Below are 18,043 nucleotides of genomic sequence, written 5' to 3'. Positions count from 1 at the left end.
TGAACCGGTCGTGCCGAGAGGTCATAAAAAGGTTGAGTCATGGTTCAGAGTCTACTGTGTAGTCTTTTATTAGTCTATGGGGCGGCTTGTTTCTGCTCGAACGAAAAGCTACAAAAAATGGATCTTGCAACCCTGCCAGAACAGATCGAGCAGTTTTTCCTCAAGTTTGGCAACTCGGTGTTTGTTTTGATTTTTTTTCTAGCAGTTTGATTGTTTGAGAAAGCATCTGAATATTAGTCTCTTACAGCTTCCTTGGTGCTGAACACCGCAGAGGAGACCAACCTGTACGCCAGCAACGTCCGCAAATTCAACGGAATCTCCTCCACGTCAGAATCCGGGCTAGACGAAAAATCTGCTGTGCAGACGCCTGCAAATGTGACGACCACTGCAGCCTCGACCACAACGACAACCACCGCCACCAACAAGCTTGACCTCACCCAGGCACTGACTTCCGAGGATGCGCTGTACGAGGTCAGCGTATGGTTCGACGGAACAGAGTTGCAGTTCTTGTCGGTGTAGAAGGTGATCGAGAACAAGCTGGCAGCGCCCGGTTTGGCCGAGTCCACCCAAGATCTGACAGGAATTGACTCGTCAAAGCAGTCCTCCAACGGTAGCATCGGAAGTCTAGGACCGTTCCAGCTGCCTTCGGCGAGACCTTCCGCCGATTCACACTCAAGCGCAACGGACAGTTCGGGGACAATCTCCAGCCAGTCGAAGGCACCACTATTCAAGGTTAAGCACACCGTCCGAGGGGCCAAGTTGATGATCGAGGAATTCACCAAGATCAAGACCAAGACGTGGGACTGGACCAAAGCAGTTCCAACGCGAAGACGCCCAAAACAACCACCGAAAAGTGGTCGAGGAAAAAAGCGAATCCGCACCGAGTCCAAAGTCGAAACAAGCTTCCTCGAAGAGCGCCAAGAAGCAGAAACCGGGCACACCCGTACCTGCCGAGCTACTAAAAAAGTACTATGCAGGCAAGGTCACAAGGGAGACAACAAGTTCATGATGCTGTTCGAGGACGGTGCCTCGAAGGCCCTCTCCAAGGACGTCATCGTGATCGGCGACAAGGACACGCGTTCACCAGAGGCGACACCTACGAGGCCGGTTTCGTTGACGAGATCAAGCGGAACGAAACCACCAGCGAAGTATTGTACGTGGTCCGGATCGGCGAGGGCACCGTCGAGGTGATCGCCTCCGACCTATATCTGAACGAGGAGCAGGCCAATTAATCAACTGGGCATGCAAGGCCGCCGAAGGAGGCGCGGACGATCCGATGCAGTCGCCATCGGCCAACGGCAAGCGGGGCAGCGCGACAAACACGACGATCCTACAGACGCTGGACGAAGCGTCCGACGCGGGTGGTGGCGAAAAGGGTTCGCGGTCGACGCGGAGTAAACCCAGCAACAAAATCCAAGTTCGGGATATCCCACACTAAGCCAACCGCACGGACCTCCGATCACGTCGATCTTGACCAGTGCCTCGACATCGTCCAATCAAAACCACCGGAGCGCCGACCTACACACCGACTCCAGGACAAACCTCTTCTCCAAGTCCAGCAGCGAATGCTCCGATCTCCATCGCGGCCCACATTCTTCCGACCACGTCGACCGGATATGCCGTAGGTCCAAGCGCCCCCGATGCTCCTTCACCGAACGATGTTTTTATTTTATCTGTTTTTTTTTTGTTTTTTTTTTAAACCGTTTCCAGCTTGTTCTCCCGGCAGTGGTTTGTGTGCTTTCCAGCCAGCTGTGTTTCGGCAACTCGTCTGCGTTCCGGAAGGTCATCCTCCCAGCAGTGCCCGCGTTCCGAAGAGTCGTCCTCCTGGCAGTGGTTTGTGCGCGTCCCAGCAGCAGCCCGCGTTTCCGCAACTCGACCGTGTTCAGGAGGGCCGTCCTCTCTCTACGGCGGACTTCCGGTAGAATTCTGGTTGCGTGGCCTGTTACCACCGCGGCACCTTCAGCTTTTCTATCTGCGCTGCTACATACAGCTTTCGACAGTGCGGCACTGCTTTATTTTGTTGCACGCGTTGCACGAAAGCACAAGAACCTTCAGGGCGCTGAGATGCAGGTACCAGCGTAGAATTTGGGTTGCGGTCGTCGACCTTCGATGATGTGATGACCGCTAGACTAGGAGAGCATCACAGATTGCCACCAGGATACATGTTTTAGTCCAGGTTGAGGCGGAGCCGTTGAAGAACGTGCTTCACGTGTGCAAGTATTGTCTGGCAGTTTGAGCCAAGAAAGCAGCTATAAACAAAAAAAAGGTTGGAGCTGAGTAAACATTCGAAAAGGTTCATTAACTACAAGGCGCAGAGTACGGGAACCTGATCTGCACTGAACGACTCAACTCAACTCAGATCCGCATATGACATCAGTTTCAAAAAGTACATCAACGAACTCGACACGGCGAGATTTTTTATAGGATTTAATATGGTTTAGAAAAAACGATAATAATAATTGTATGAAAAGACATCTTACACTTTTCCCGCACTTTTTTTTATTCAGTAAAAGTAGAAAATAAAGTCGTGCAATATAAAATTATCGACATGCAACACTTTTCTTTCTATGCACGTGGTGGACTCACATGGAGAAGTTGAATAGCAATGCCGATGAAGTAATCTAATCTGAAGACGTATCCGGTCTTTTGAGCGATTTGTACCTTCTGGGCTTCACTGAAGGAATTTATTTTGTGTTTTGTTTTGTGAAAGTTTTTCTTGAAGTTTTTAATATAAAAAGTTTATTTGCGTGTTGGTGTTTGCAAACGCCCAGCCGGAGCAGCAAAGGCCTCAAATATCCGCATTGGACCTTTTACGCTCTCTACCGCCGGCCATCACCGGAAATCTGCTTCAAATTCCGGATTGTGGTAAAACTATCCAGCTTAAGGGTCGGCGATGGTGACCTTGACCTCTACACCGGGCTGTAGATGTTGATCGAGGTTATCTGCTTGACGATCTCGGACGGCGAGTGCAGATCGATGATACGCTTGTGCAGGCGCATCTGGAAGCGATCCCAAGTTTTCGAACCATCAACGCAAGGCGGATCGTAATACGCAGGATCTTGGTCGGCATGCGAACCGGGCCCTTAACGCGCAGCTTCTGCTTCTTGGCGCCGCTGATCAGGTCAGCGCACACCTTCTCCAGGCTGCGGACATTGCGCAAGGTCAGCGTGACGTGGTTCCGGTGAATGGTCGCGGCCTTTTCGATGTCCTTTCTAGTGGCGGCCATTTTGCACGATTTTCATGGATTTTCACTTGTCCTGGTCGAGATAATCGAACGGGAACTTTGATGGCAGTAAACGAAAATGATAGTCGTGCGGTTAAGCGGCAACGTGGCCGTTTTTGTGTTTCCGCCCTCTGGTTAGCTTCGGCTGGTGCCGCCGTAGATGATGGTGTTGTTGCTGGTGAAGGTGGCAGTTTTGTGGCATGAGCTGTGTAGACTTTAGTGCAGTTGGACAACCGTCACTTGCTAAATCTAACGCAGCTAATGGTAGTGGGAAGTGGGTTGTTATGGTCACACATATTCACTTAGTGATCTGTGAAGAAGGAGTTGATCAGTTTTAACAATGAAGTTGAACCTTTTTCTATAACTCACCAGGTACAGCATCATTTGGTGCTTGTCGATGGACGTGAGTCCAACGAAGATGTTTCCGTCGACCAACATGATAACGTTATCCGCGGGTGATTCTGGCCTTCATCCGGTAGTCGTTTAGATGGCAATATTATTGATTTTTGTATCCACGGTCGGTCGGTCTCCGATGCCATCGTCGGGTGCAGCCCACTTTTCGTTCTGTTGATGGTGTTTCCGTTCATCAGTTGTTTGCCGTAGATCACGATACTCGAATTCAACCCGTTTAGCTTAAGCAGAGACTGATCAACGACGGTTTTAGAATCTCCCACGACCGTTTCTGGCACTGCCGGAATTATCACCGAGTCCGGAGGTTTTTGCAGAACACTCCCATCGCTAGTAGAGTACAGCGTGTTCGCCGTCAGCTGCTGTAGGTTCTACACCGGGATGGTCAACCCGTTCGAAGTCAGCCCACCCGGTTAGCTTCGGCATGTTGTCACTTTGATGGTTGTGTCCTGGTGGTATTGTTACAAGGGGAAATACAATCTTGCTGCTGCTGCTGCTGGTGGGCGGGTTGTTGCAGGAGGAGTTTGACTGCGAGGATGCTTAGCTCAACGGTGGAGTTTGAGACCGGGAGCCGTTACGTTGTCATCAGCAGCTGGACGGTGATGTCACACAATTGCCCGACCTGTGAAGATGATAATCGGCTTTAACGATGGCAGGCAGAGAAAATGAAGCAGCGTACGATTCATTCTTTTTACTTTAGGTTCAGTTGAGAAGTTTGTATAGTGGATCTGGTGGTCAGAGTCGTCGTCACTGTTCCACGGCTGGACGTTCCGTTACACAAATTCAACCCGTTCAGCTTCCTACCGACAGGTTCCCGGTCGACACACCATCGCTGCAACTCTGGACAGAGAGGTTTGACGATCTGATGTTTGCCGAAGCAGATTCGGTGGAAGAAACTTTGCATCTTCCGTGCTCTTCCGGGACCTTCGCTGCTTTCTCCTTCTTTATCTATCCATACCGGCCGTGTGGAAGAGTTCCGACTATTGCAATACCAAACCCTTGGTGGACCTTTTTTTCACGAAAGCTTAAATTTAATCCGAATTTTGTGGCATTTTGTGGCAAATAGTTGTAAAAAACATAAATTTTCTACCACGACGAACTGCTCGACCAAAGTGACAGCGAGAACTGTCAGCTGTACTTGACAGTTCTCGTTGTCAAATAATTCGAGCAGTTTGGTGAGAGAAGGCATCAAAAAAGGACAGAAAAGGCGAGTGAAGGCGCGTTAGCACAAGAAAAGGTCAGAGAAGGTGGAAAAAGTAAAACGAACGTTGAATGATTAGCGTAAATGCTAATCAACTAACTGAAATTTCTAATCAACTAGGCGATAATCTTAATAGATTAGGGCATGTGTCTCACCCCTCGCTTTTCACCTCAATTTTAAATACTAGCAACTTTCATTTATTCATAAAATATTTAGCTTTCGCTATTCAGTGATTTCAAATGTAGGAGGTCCTACATGTACAAAAGGGAAAAGGGATACCTTAAAACTAACTTATAAACTATAAAAAGAGTGGATCAATGCAGCTGAAGACTGCAATGATTTTTGTCGAAATGCATCAATTATCTTATTGGACATAACATCCAAAGTGTCAACTTCGGCTAATTGATGAAGTTCACTTGTGCTGAACCAGGGAGGAAGTTTCAGAATCATTTTCAGAATTTTGTTCTGAATCCTCTGAAGTTTTTTCTTCCTGGTTAAGCAACAGCTTGTCCAGATCGGCACAGCATAAAGCATGGCAGGTCTGAAAATTTGTTTATAAATTAACAGTTTATTCTTGAGACAAAGTCTAGAATTCCTGTTTATAAGTGGATACAAACATTTAATATATTTGTTACATTTAACCTGGATACTTTCAATGTGATCCTTGTAAGTAAGGTTTTGTCAAAAGCAAGTCCAAGATATTTCACTTGATCCTTCCACTTTAAATTTACCTCATTCATCTTTATAATGTGATGACTTTTTGGTTTAAGAAAATCAGCCCTTGGTTTGTGAGGGAAAATAATAAGTTGAGTTTTGCAGCATTTGGAGTAATTTTCCATTCTTTCAAATAAGAATTGAAAATATCCAAGCTTTTTTGTAATCTTCTTGTGATGACACGAAGGCTTCTACCTTTGGCGGAGATGCTTGTATCATCAGCAAAAAGTGATTTCTGACATCCTGGGGGCAAATCAGGCAAGTCAGAAGTAAAAATATTGTATAAAATTGGACCCAAAATGCTTCCTTGAGGGACGCCGGCACGTACAGGTAGTTGATCAGATTTGCTGTTCTGATAACATACCTGCAGAGTACGATTCGTCAAATAATTTTGAATAATTTTCACGATATAAATCGGAAAATTAAACCTTTTAATTTCGCAATCAAACCTTTATGCCAAACACTGTCAAATGCTTTTTCTATGTCTAGAAGAGCAGCGCCAGTAGAATAGCCCTCAGATTTGTTGCTTCGAATTAAATTTGAAACTCTCAACAACTGATGAGTAGTTGAATGCCCAAGGCGAAATCCAAACTGCTCATCAGCGAAAATTGAATTTTCATTAATGTGTGTCATCATTCTATTAAGAATTATTCTTTCGAATAATTTACTAATAGATGAAAGCAAACTAATGGGCCGATAGCTTGAGGCTTCAGCAGGATTTTTATCCGGTTTCAAAATCGGAACTACTTTGGCATTTTTCCAACTACTGGGAAAATATGCCAAATCAAAACATTTGTTGCAAATTTTGACCAAGCTACTAAAAGTTGCTTCAGGTAATTTTTTTAATTAAAATGTAAAAAAATGCCATCATCACCAGGGGCTTTCATATTTTTAAATTTTTTGATAATAGATTTTATTTCATTCAGATCCGTATTAAAAACATCATCTGATGAAAACTCTTGTTCAACAATATTCTGAAATTCTATTGAAATTTGATCTTCAATAGGACTCAAAACATTCAAGTTGAAATTATGAGCACTCTCAAACTGCTGAGCAAGTTTTTGAGCTTTCTCCCCATTAGTAAATAGAATATTATCACCATCTTTTAAAGAAGGGATTGGTTTTGAGGTTTCTTAAGAACCTTTGAAAGTTTCCAAAAGGTTTGGAATAAGGTTTAATTTGTTCGACATCTCTTGCGAACTTTTCATTTCGCAGGAGAGTGAATCTGTGGTCAATAACCTTTTGCAAATCTTTTGAATTCGCTTCAGTGCAGGATCACGAGAACGTTGATACTGTCTTCGGAAATCCTTTGTCTTATGCTCGTTTGGTACCTCCGTTTGACAGTTCTCGTGCTTTGATTGGTACTTTTGGTTTGAGATGTCCGTTCTCTAATAAGATCCAGGCTCTCTAATTACCGCCATGTTTCTTAAAATGCTCCCACTTTACCCGTACATGGAACAAAAACTGAACTTTGTCCATAAGTTTCAAATTGTTGATTTCATTTCTGTTGAAATGAATCAGATAAAACTGTGAAGTCAAACCAAAGCGAGAAATATTCCCGTTTGATTTTTTCTTCATTGGTATTACTTGGGATGGGGCAAAGCCAAGCAACACCTTATACCCCGTTCGCACGGGCGAGTTATAGCCGGTTTTAACGAAATGGTTATAAGTTATAACCAAGTTAAAAGCAACCCGTTCGCACGGGCGCGAGAGGTTTTAACGGTTTTAACTGTTTTGACAGTTCAAAGCAGGCTGTGGTATTTCTGTTTGATGTTATTAATATTTTTTTTTGTGATACAAATCTTGGCTCTTGTGGCCACTTGTTCCGGCGGACCAAGATAGTAGGTATTTTGAATTCAAATTGTCTTAATCGAACCTGACCCTCCCGTTTTCCCGACCAGCTGCATATAAATCTTCTCCTGAACTACTATTTTCAGGACTATTTCGGTCGTACCCAGTCCAGATGATCTTCAGCCGCCTCACGGGTTCCAGCTGTAATCAACTGATCCGCGTCCCTCCGCTCCCAGACGACCCGTTGCAGCTCCTTCATCTACATACGGTAACTGGAAAGCCCGTCAGTACCTTCTTCCTCGCGTACGGAGATCATATCGTGGAGAATTCGTCCATGAACAAGACGGTTAGTTTACGAAAAGGGCCGCATCTTCCGATGGATCGAGGCACATCCAGGCAGGTGCGGATCTGTATCGCATGGTTGGTGCGCGCAGGCCATCGTTGGAGGTTTTGTCCAGCAGGGAAGTCAGCCAGCCGGTGTTTTTTTCAAGACGCTTTCATGATCCCTGAACAACGAGTCGAAACTAGACGTGACCTTTTTGGACATCCGCTCGCAGTCAAAGTCGAATTGGTCGAAAAAGGTACTGAAACTCGTTTGAATTTAAAAGTAATCCAAAGTAATCTGTATTTTTTCAGTTTTCCGCTAGACTAGCGCCAAGATCTGATATCTTCTTTGTCCTTTGGAAAAGACATGTTACGGATCAACGGCCGGAGAGTGGCCCATGGACAGTTGATGCTCTCAGAGAAGGACAATGATGTGTGAGTCCTGCCCTGCTTTGAAAACGATTACGTACATGGATCAAGATCGCCGATATTCATGAAGATTCATGTGTTCAAGCTGGAACATGAAAATTTCAACCGCCAGCGAAAGATATGTATCCGAAGCTGGTCAAGAGCCGTTCAATCCACCTTCAGCGATGGTGGTCGGGTTGCGTCAACTGGAAAATATAAAGAGGCATCGATAAAGAAGAGGGCGGGGGTGGGGGATGGTACAGTCTCTTTATTTTGAAAGAAAAACAGGTGACAAAATGCTACAGACATGATTGCGTCCGCCACCATAGCAGCTGGATACTGTGGTGGCCGTTTTGGTACATATATTTGAAGTCTCGCAGTGGATTGATCCACTTCTCGTCCCATGTTCTAGCCGACGGGCAAACCCAGCTGGCGGTGCCGGTTTATGGACGACCAACGGGCGTTGCTGGTTCCGACGGGCAAGCGTCTTCCCTCTTTGACTAATCGTCAGCCCCAGCATCCGCTAATCCGGGTGTGCCGAGTGGGGTCTCTCCATTAGTATGAAGTCCAGTGCTCTGAGGCTAATATATGGTTGTCGGAATGGTATCCCCGGTCGGAAATGGATGGGATTGCGCATTTTGGACGTGTGTCTGGGGCTTTGCGCTTGCCATCTAGGAGATTCAACAAACCGGTCGCAAACTCGACTCAATTGGCGTTACTCAAAATCAGGCTTAAAGGCTAGTATGCAGATCGGAAGGAAAGGGGTCAAGAATCAGATTTACGGGCAGCAGAATAAAGGAGAGGGAGCGATTTCTTGGGGCTTTTTTCACCCTATCTGACTTGCTTGCGCTGCCGCTGCTGCCCATTTGATTTTTTCTTGACCGGTTCCTTCCGAAGTGCGTACACCGCTTAAACAAGTAGCCGATACCGCCATGTTAATTTGGCCAATCGTATTGATATGGCCATTTCATTTCGAGTCTTGTCGATTTCGCTATGCCATCGATGTCATGAATGCTCGGAATCATGACTAGGTTGCCTAAAATACCTTCGATTATTGATTCTCAGAGGGCAGTGTTTGACAATCGTACCGGCTGTAACAGCGAAATTAAATTTATAACGCTCGCTTGGGACAAGTACTAGCCACGCTTCCACCTTCCCAGATCGACGATCGCGACATGTGCTGATCCTCCCCTACGTTGCAACTTATGAGCATAGATCGTTGCGATTTGAGTTTGTCCGCCGAACAAAAGTCAGCATTTTTGGTTAGGTACTCGTAACTCACGTGAAATATATGAATTAGCTCACAGCCCTGCTTTCTTTACGGAACAGTTAAGGAATCAAAATATCTCCATGTGACCTTCATGCTAGGTTTTAAGCTATCCACAGTCTCTTGTAGCTTTTAGGACAGCTGACGGACAATCTGGAGCCATACAAAACACATGATCGAGCTCCACTCTTTACAGCCACAATTTGGCAATCTGAAGCCAGTGGGTGTGTTGTGACCCACAACTTGTGGGTGATTTCCGGTGATAGATTGGCAAGGAGTGTGTGTGTTCTTTGATAGTTTACAGAGCCGGTTTGGAGGTGGAGAAACTGATGATTTGCTGGATCAGTTTTTGATCAACCATTTGCCCGGTGAACTGAAGTGACGCGAGACGCGAGAACCGTTATAGATTCGACTACAGCTCAATGAGCCTGGGTGAAGCGAGACGGCTGGAGGTGGTTCCGGAGATGTTTTCCCACCTGAGCGCATGCCGAGCGTTTCCGGCCAGGGGAGTGCAATATTGTTTCAACTGCAAATTAAAAATGATCAGTTTCAATTACTCCAACTGTTAAAATAAAAATCCTGTGTTCCTTGCGGCTTCATTTGGCAAAGCCATAACCTCGGTGATTAGTTGTTCTCCTTTTGTTCCAGATTTCGGTTATTTTTTTCACGGTGATCCGTCCGATCCGTGAAATTGGGACGCGAAACGAAGAAACAGAAAAATATTTTTTTTTTGTTTCTGTCAATGTCGGATGTTTTGCAAGTGTTTGCAAAGGCTACTATGAGTTTTAACTTAGTTATAACTTTTAAAACCAGTTTTAATTTGACAGATCGTTGTATGGGCAAAACCAAAGTTATAGCCGGTTTTAAGAGTTATAACCACTTTTGGTCTTATAACCGGCTATAACTCGCCCGTGCGAACGGGGTATTAAGTTCGTTTATGATCTCATCCACCGACAAGTCGTTGGAGAGGCCTTTCAGGACCGCCTTGAATGGACGAGCATTCTTGGTCTCATACGTGTAGAAATTGTGTTTGTGGTTTTTCAAATAACCAACAAAAGTTTGGTGATCTTGTAAAGATTCCGTCAACAAGCGACATTCTCCTCTTCGACCAAGCTGGAACGAAACCTTCAAATTGCAAGTTTCCTTGCAATTCTTCAGTTGCGTTCGAAAGCTTGCCAAATCGGAGACGGAAGTCACTACAATTGGCGGAGCCTTTACTCGTTTCTCGACGGCAGAAGGCTCAGTACGAGGAGAAGGATCCTTGTCAACAGTTTCGGATAAAACACCGAAACTGTTTGCCAATGGAATTGGAGGATTGACCTCACTTTCAGAATCAGAATCAGACCTCGGATGAGGCTGTTTTCTTTTTCTGTTTCCGTTAGCCGATTTAGCGTTCAAACGCTTCACCGATGTAACGACCAAATCTTCAAAAGATTTGCGTTTACCTTTGTTTTGACGCATTTTGCAAGCAAAGTTCTCTTAAAAAGATGGCTTCGTTTGTAAAATACAACAAAATTTCAGGTGGGGTTAGTCTTGAAAAGACTGTTTAAAATTTGGGAAAATAACTCTGGTAATCTTTAAAAAGACTGTGAATTTTTTTAAATAACTCTGAGCTTAGGTAGTAAAAAATACCGCAGCTCTAGTGTCCGTTCACCTCGAAGGTTCGCAAGACACTGACGTACGACACTTCGTTGGTGGTTTCGTTCCGCTTGACATCGTCGACGAAACCGGCCTCGTAGATGAGCGCGTGTATGGCTTGGCCGACGATCGTCCTGGTTCGTCCTGGTTCACTGGCGGTTCCGGCTCGGCAGGTACGGGTGTGTCCGGTTTCTGCTTCTTGGTGCTCTTTGAGGAGGCTTGCTTCGACTTGGAGTCTTCTTCGGCTTCGGACTCGGTGCGGGTTCGCTTCTGTCCTCGACCACTCTTTTTGGTGGCTGTTTTGGGCTTCTTCGCGTTGGAACTGCTTTGGTCCAGTTCCGCGTTCGATAGCTTATCATTCTTGCTGAGCGCCCGCTTGATCTTGGTGAATTCCTCGATCATCAACGATGCCAGCGCCTTGGCCCCCCGGACGGTGTGCTTAACCTTGGATAGTGGTGCCTTCGACTGGCTGGAGATTGTCCCCGAACTGTCCGTTGCGCTCGAGTGTAATTCGGCGGCCGGTCTCGCCGAAGGCAGCTGGAACGGGCCAAGACTTCCCACGCTACCGTTGGAAAACTGCTTTGACGAGTCAATTCCGTTCAGATCTTGGGTGGACCCGGCCAAACCGGGCGCTGCCAGCTTGTACTCGATCACCTTCTCCACCGACAAGAACTACAACTCTGCTCCGTCGAACCATACGCTGACCTCGTACAGCGGATCCTCGGAAGTCAGTGTCTGGGTGGGGTCAATTTCGTTGGCGGCGGTGGTTGTCGTTGTGGTCGAGGCTGCAGTGGTCGTCATATATGTTGGCGTCTGCACGGCAGGATTTATCGTCTAGCTCGGATCCTTCCGTGGAGGAGATTCCGTTGAATTTGCGGGCGTTGCTGGCGTACAGGTTGGTCTCCTCTGCGATGTTCAGCGCCGAGGAAACAGTAAGAGAATAGTATTCATTAAATAACACTTCCCTGCAAGCTAATCCCCCACCCGGTGCAACAAACCTGTACACGAATTGACCTCCGACGATTCCAAAGACTGCTTTCTTCTTTCACCGACGAGGCAGCCGATTTCTTGCTCGTTTCGGGAGCATCCTTCTTAGGGTCTCCGAGTTGATTTCGAACTGGTTTTGGATCGGGGTCAAGTTGTACACGTTGCTCGAGCTGACGGCCGCGTTCGGTGTGCTGCTTCCGTTCGAGATCAAAACCAACCGCTGCTTTAACCGGTCGGCAATTTTGTCTGAACTGGACGTGGGCAGTGAACATTCGATGCTGTCGTCCAGCACCTTGGACTCATCGGCGGCCGGCGCCGGCGGCACTTCCTCGGCGTCCACATTTTTTTTACCAGGGTCGACACCGTCGTGGTTGTGTTGTTCGTTTCACTCGCGCTATCGATGACATTTTCCAACTTCTCAGCTGCATTTTCCTCCTTAGCAAGAGTTTTGATCAGTTCCTCGCTGCTTGTGTTCATGCCTTCCGTAACATCTCCGTCGGATTTGCTCTGAGACGGCGCGACGGCCACGGAGTGTACCTCCATTTGCTCATCTTCTTCCGTGGCGGAGGCCTTCTCTGGTTCAGCTGCTGGAACTTCTTTCGGGAGTACTCCTTTTTCTCCTCCTCCTCCACTCCAGCACTGATAGTCCTCCTTCTTGGCACAGGGAGTCTCGGAAACTTCGACGGCCGTGGACGCCTCCACAACTGGCACAACTTCGCTTCGTCGGCCTGCGGTTAGGCCGGAGTTGGCGCTGGGGCGGCTGCCTCCGGTGTGTAAAAACCTTTTCCGGCTCGGCAGCAGGCTTCTGAGGAACTGATGACGGCGTCGTGGGTTGTTCCTCTGGCTGGGATTCCGACTCAGATTTCGGTTCTTTGTCTTCGGCTTTGTCTTCAGCTTGTAACGGCTTTCTTTGTTCCTTCGGCGAACAGCAGCTTTGACGCTCTAGGCGTCGCGCCACTCCCTAAAAGGAAGACTGCTGAAGCTGATTAACTGGCCCGGCAAGAGGCTCCAGTTCAGGGCGGGTTGTTTTCGAACTCAAATACCGAATCTCAACTAGCAGGTCCCAAGTGACGAAAAAACGAAACTATTGGCACTACGCCCCCCGGGGCATGGCCTTCCTCTAACGTGGGATTTCTGCTCCAGCGCCTCTGACGAGACAGGAGAAACCGGGACCGACGTTTTACTTCACCATCCGATAGAAGCTCAGTGGATAAGGCGGGAATCGAACCCGCGTCTCATAGCATCATCGGGATCGGCAGCCGAAGCCGCTACCCCTGCGCCACGAGACCCATCCCACCCAAGTGACGAATCAAGTACAAATTTAGGTAAATTACGCTTTATTGTTGAAAAAGAAAGAACTCGACGGCAATTGGTGGTACGATCTGATGTATTAAGTAGTAAATCCCCACACCCAAGTAAAGACGCTCCCCAATTTAACCCCTGCAGACTAACTAACTCAATTGACAAGCCAATTAGCTGCGTTTAAACTTAAACCCTATATTTTCAGCTTAACAAAATCGTGACGTCACTTCTACGCTAGGGACAGTTATTGAGCTCAAAATCGTTCTTAAAAATTATCAGATCTGACCTTGGTTTAGATGCGGGCGGCGAGGGCAGGAACGGCTTCGGTGTGGCCACGCACTTACGCTTCAGGAACTGGTCCCATGTGTGGAGACTGGAAACCACGCCGAGACACCTGCGGAAAATTCTCTGGAGGAGGGAGCTGAGAACCTAGTCCGGGATTTCCACTGCTAGTCACCGGTGGATGATGCTTCGGCAACGGATACTGGTAACTTTGAACCTGGTAGCTCTGCGGTTGACTTCGCGGCACCGTTCCGAATGAAAACCCTGAAGAACCCCTGTTCTGACAACCGTAGAGGCTCGGATTGTGCATCGGGAACTCGGAACCGGGCATCCAGTTCCGCTGACCATCGATCCGTGTCGGTGTCGAATGGGCTCCCATACTCGGTTGCAAGCCTTCTGCCCAATTGCTGTTTGTTCTTGGTAACTGGTCAGTCGCTCCGACAGGTGTTACGTGACGTCCCGGATGGTCGATGTGCGACACTTCCTGGTCGTGAAGGCCTACGTTAGCAATTTGTCTTGCCAGATCGTTGACGATGGTGTCTCGCACGATGGGACGGTTGGCCTGCTGGTTGAGGAAGTTTCCAACATAAGATTTTACGTAATCTTCGATTTCCGAGCGATGCACGAAGTCCATCGGATTGGGGTCCTGTTGAGTCGTCTTCTTGTACAAGGGATCGGTCTGCACGTTTCTTCCTGGTTCGGTCAAAAGTGGTCCTGGAAACAGTGTTGATCCACGAGCTACCTCAGTTGAATTCGTGGGACCTTGCCAAGGGCTGTTAATATTCGGGAGCGGCAGGTTGGCAAGCCGCGACAGTGGTGGACTCAAGGATCGCCGAGTGCTGGAAGGTGGCATTGTACTCGGTTGTTCCGATGTTGTTGGCAAGACCGGCGCAACGACGTTCCACGGATTACCCCTGTGTCCTGCGGAAGAGGTCACATGTGTTTCTGCGTTCTGACGAGATTGGTTCACCGTTGTCTGCGTCGCGTTCCGATAATCAGCAAGCGGACGATAGGGATCAAGACTCGGCTGTGGCTGCGAGATAATTCGCTTGGCTAGGTCCAGCCGTCGGGCCTCAGCTTCCGGGGTCTCGATCTCCAATAAACTGAAGGGTTCATCAATTATGCTGCTCTGCTGGGACTCAACTGGTTGAGCCACAACCGCATTTGGAGCTGGCGCAGAAGTCAGGCTTGGCCTCAACGAGGCAACGCTAACCGTTTCCGTCGTCTGAACTTCTGGGGCTCTCGCCGTCGTGGCAATAGTCACGGGAACAGTCGGAAACCAAGTGACGTCGCTGGTAGTTTGCACACGCTCGCTGGAGTCTTCAATCTGCGACTCGACTGGATCGCTCCTTTGTTGATCTGGAAGGTACAGTGCACTCAGGTCCTCCTGGAAGTACTTCACCATGAGATTTTGTGCTTGGTCCATCAGCATGATTTTGTTTAGCGACTCCGACTGGTAGTTAGCCTTACAACGCCACAGTCGTCGATAGTAGTGAATCAGACGAGATTTGCACCTCGCTGTTCGTCCTGCGCGTAAGTTCTCTTCAATCTCCTGTAGAGCTTTGAGCACCAACCAGTACTCATCCGCCATGGTCCGATTCGTAGGGTACTCGTCATCGTTGTCATGTTCCGTTCGAAGCCAGTTTCGCAAGATTTGTCTTCCTTCATCAATACTCCGCCGCCCGTACGGACCACATCGTAGTTCCACTTCGTACTCCACTTCATCTTCCCGCAATTCATCAGCTCTGATCCTTAACTTCTCCATTTCACTTCAGTCCAAAAAAAAATTACAAACCGAAACGAATTCACAACAATTAACTTATCGGAACACGCGTATGACAGAATAAAGCAATTAACTCTGAACAAAACAAACTTTGTTTACTGAAAAATATTTTTCCAAAAACTAACCAACTAACAAAACAAAAGATAAGTCTCGAACCAACTAAAGAGACTTACCAACTATATGAGCGCCTTTTCTTGGCTTAGCGATTTGGATCAATGTTTATGGATAGAAAATAACTGTTTCAAACTATTGGTAGAGTACTGTTTTGTCACGGAACGTTAGAGCTTAAGCTCACCAAAAGTTTTCAGGAAAATCCAACTAAATTTCCCCAAACCGAACTCAAATTAACTAATGATACCAATGTAAGCTTTGGCTCTAACAATTATTATAATTAATGAATGAAAATTAAATAAATCAACCAATTTGTTTGAGCCCCACGTTGGGCGCCAATTTGAAACGGCTTTCTTTGTTCCTTCGGCGAACAGCAGCTTTGACGCTCTAGGCGTCGCGCCACTCCCTAAAAGGAAGACTGCTGAAGCTGATTAACTGGCCCGGCAAGAGGCTCCAGTTCAGGGCGGGTTGTTTTCGAACTCAAATACCGAATCTCAACTAGCAGGTCCCAAGTGACGAATCAAGTACAAATTTAGGTAAATTACGCTTTATTGTTGAAAAAGAAAGAACTCGACGGCAATTGGTGGTGCGATCTGATGTATTAAGTAGTAAATCCCCACACCCAAGTAAAGACGCTCCCCAATTTAACCCCTGCAGACTAACTAACTCAATTGACAAGCCAATTAGCTGCGTTTAAACTTAAACCCTATATTTTCAGCTTAACAAAATCGTGACGTCACTTCTACGCTAGGGACAGTTATTGAGCTCAAAATCGTTCTTAAAAATTACAAGGGGATGGAAACTCTTAGAGCTATAATTATTATGTTGACCAGTATATCAAAATATATGTTAGTATACTTATTATTTCCTTTACATATCGCCAGTATACTTACCAATATACTGAGAGTATCTTAGTATACTGACAGTTTATTGCTTTTCGGTTAGTATACTAACAAGTATACTGGAATATCGTTAGTATACTTAGTATTCCTAAGTAATATTAGAGTTTCCAGCCCCTTGAAAAATTATCAGATCTGACCTTGGTTTAGATGCGGGTGGCGAGGGCAGGAACGGCTTCGGTGTGGCCACGCACTTACGCTTCAGGAAATGGTCAGGAACGGTACAGGAACACCACGCGCGCGGGCTGAGGTCGCACGTGGACGCGCGCTTTCTGCTCGGGTCGGCTTTACGCTATCGATCGGGTTGCGCTATCGGCCGCTAGGTGTCACAGCGGCGCTTTCGTTGATGTGGTTGATGTGTCCGGGCTCGCGGTGTGGACCGCAAAAACACTTGCCGGCGTCAGACGCTGGCTCTCGTAGTTCTCAACCTTTCCGCGGGGAGAACTCTCGACTTCCGGGCACTGGCGTCGCGTGAGCGGCAGAGGAAGGGTTCACGCTCTCGATGCGCTCTGTTTTTCCCAAGAGTGACCGAAGGGGCTGGCATTTTCCGGGAAATGAGCGGTAGTTGGGGGTCGCTCACCAAAATGGCTGCCAAGGGATGAATGGCAGATCTTGTTGAAGCGCTTTGGTGACGTACAGCGCTGAAACCAACCGGTTTCCCACTTCCGAACTGGCACGAGGTGACGTGAGGCGCACTGTTCGGCGTGTACGGCGTTGCACACACGGATGAGGGGCTTAGTTCACCGGAAATGGAGCCACAGTTCGGTAATCACTCAAGATGGCGGCCAGGTGACACTCGGTCGGCCACGTGGACGCGCAAAATGGACGTACGACGCTACTACGACGCCTTTTCGTCGTCTCCAGACAACGTACGGCGCACACCACGCTGTTTCCGAGGATTCTCGACAGCTTTCAGCTCGGTTCAGCGGCGCTGGGCGCTCCCAGACAAAAACCCACGTTGAACGGTGGGTTTTTAGACCTGACAATCTCCTAACCAGCGCACAACAGCAGAATGCCGGTCTAGGCGAGACTAACGAGCCCCGAGTGACCAAACTCGTTTGGATTCTACCTGGTACCGTGATTGGCTCCGCTCTAGCCTTCCAACTACTCTTCAGGTGAGCACCTTCTTCAGGCAGTATCGCACTTTCCCGAAGGGAAACGTTGAAGCACAACGGATTTCGCACTAAACTTAAAACTTTGGACTACTAAGTCACACGTGCTCACACTTTAGATCACAAAATGGCGGGTAATCTAATCACTTGCTAGTGGCCCTCGAGTGGGACTAAACCGGTCGGTGAGCTTTACTCGAATCGTTCGCAACTCCCGAAGATCATTGGATCTTAGCAAAATCGCCGTCTAACCACACATGTGTGGGACCCGATTGCCGATTAGTTCTCTCTCGTTCTGGTCCCTATCATTCAATTGGGCGATCCCAGCACATACACAACGAGGGTGTACGTTGCAATTATTTGCCAGTACACGGGAAGGATTTTCCTATGCCCATTTTCGCAAATCTTGATTCGTCCCTCAAGGCCATAAATGAGATCTAGCAGAGTGAATTTGAAATGGCACTCCGGTGCACGTGCGCGGAGCACTCAGCAGTTTCCCTTTATGAGAAAGAGATGGCGCAGTTCTTTTGGGTTTGTGTTTTTGGAATGAGTTACCAGTTCATTTGAGTTGCGACAGGGTGACGGTTACAAGCTGG

At 47.5% G+C, this 18,043-nt stretch overlaps 1 protein-coding gene and 1 pseudogene across 1 annotated transcript; one reads left to right on the top strand and one right to left on the bottom strand.

Moving 5' to 3' along the window:
• The first annotated feature begins 1,243 nt into the window (after window positions 1-1,243).
• LOC6051680 lies at window positions 1,244-2,514 on the top strand. Its single transcript, XM_038251289.1, has 2 exons — window positions 1,244-1,621; window positions 1,711-2,514. The coding sequence occupies exons 1-2, from the start codon at window positions 1,566-1,568 to the stop codon at window positions 2,111-2,113; spliced, it is 459 nt and encodes a 152-aa protein (XP_038107217.1). The 5' UTR covers window positions 1,244-1,565; the 3' UTR covers window positions 2,114-2,514.
• Window positions 2,515-2,865: 351 nt separating this feature from the next.
• On the bottom strand, window positions 2,866-3,296 carry LOC6052214 (annotated as a pseudogene).
• Between the last annotated feature and the right edge of the window lie 14,747 nt (window positions 3,297-18,043).

The sequence above is a fragment of the Culex quinquefasciatus genome, chromosome 1, assembly GCF_015732765.1.
Source record: "Culex quinquefasciatus strain JHB chromosome 1, VPISU_Cqui_1.0_pri_paternal, whole genome shotgun sequence".
In the NCBI taxonomy this organism is placed as follows: Eukaryota; Metazoa; Arthropoda; class Insecta; order Diptera; family Culicidae; genus Culex; species Culex quinquefasciatus.
The sequence above is the reverse complement of the archived record's forward strand: the minus strand, read 5'-3'. Positions and strand labels throughout refer to the sequence as shown.

What these genes read in the sequence shown, in the direction of transcription:
- LOC6051680 (XM_038251289.1), top strand. Translation starts at nt 1,566, where the DNA reads ATGCTCCGATCTCCATCGCGGCCCACATTCTTCCGACCACGTCGACCG. An exon ending in CCACGTCGACCGGATATGCC is followed by an intron (nt 1,622 to 1,710) that starts GTAGGTCCAAGC and finishes AACCGTTTCCAG; the next exon opens with CTTGTTCTCCCGGCAGTGGT.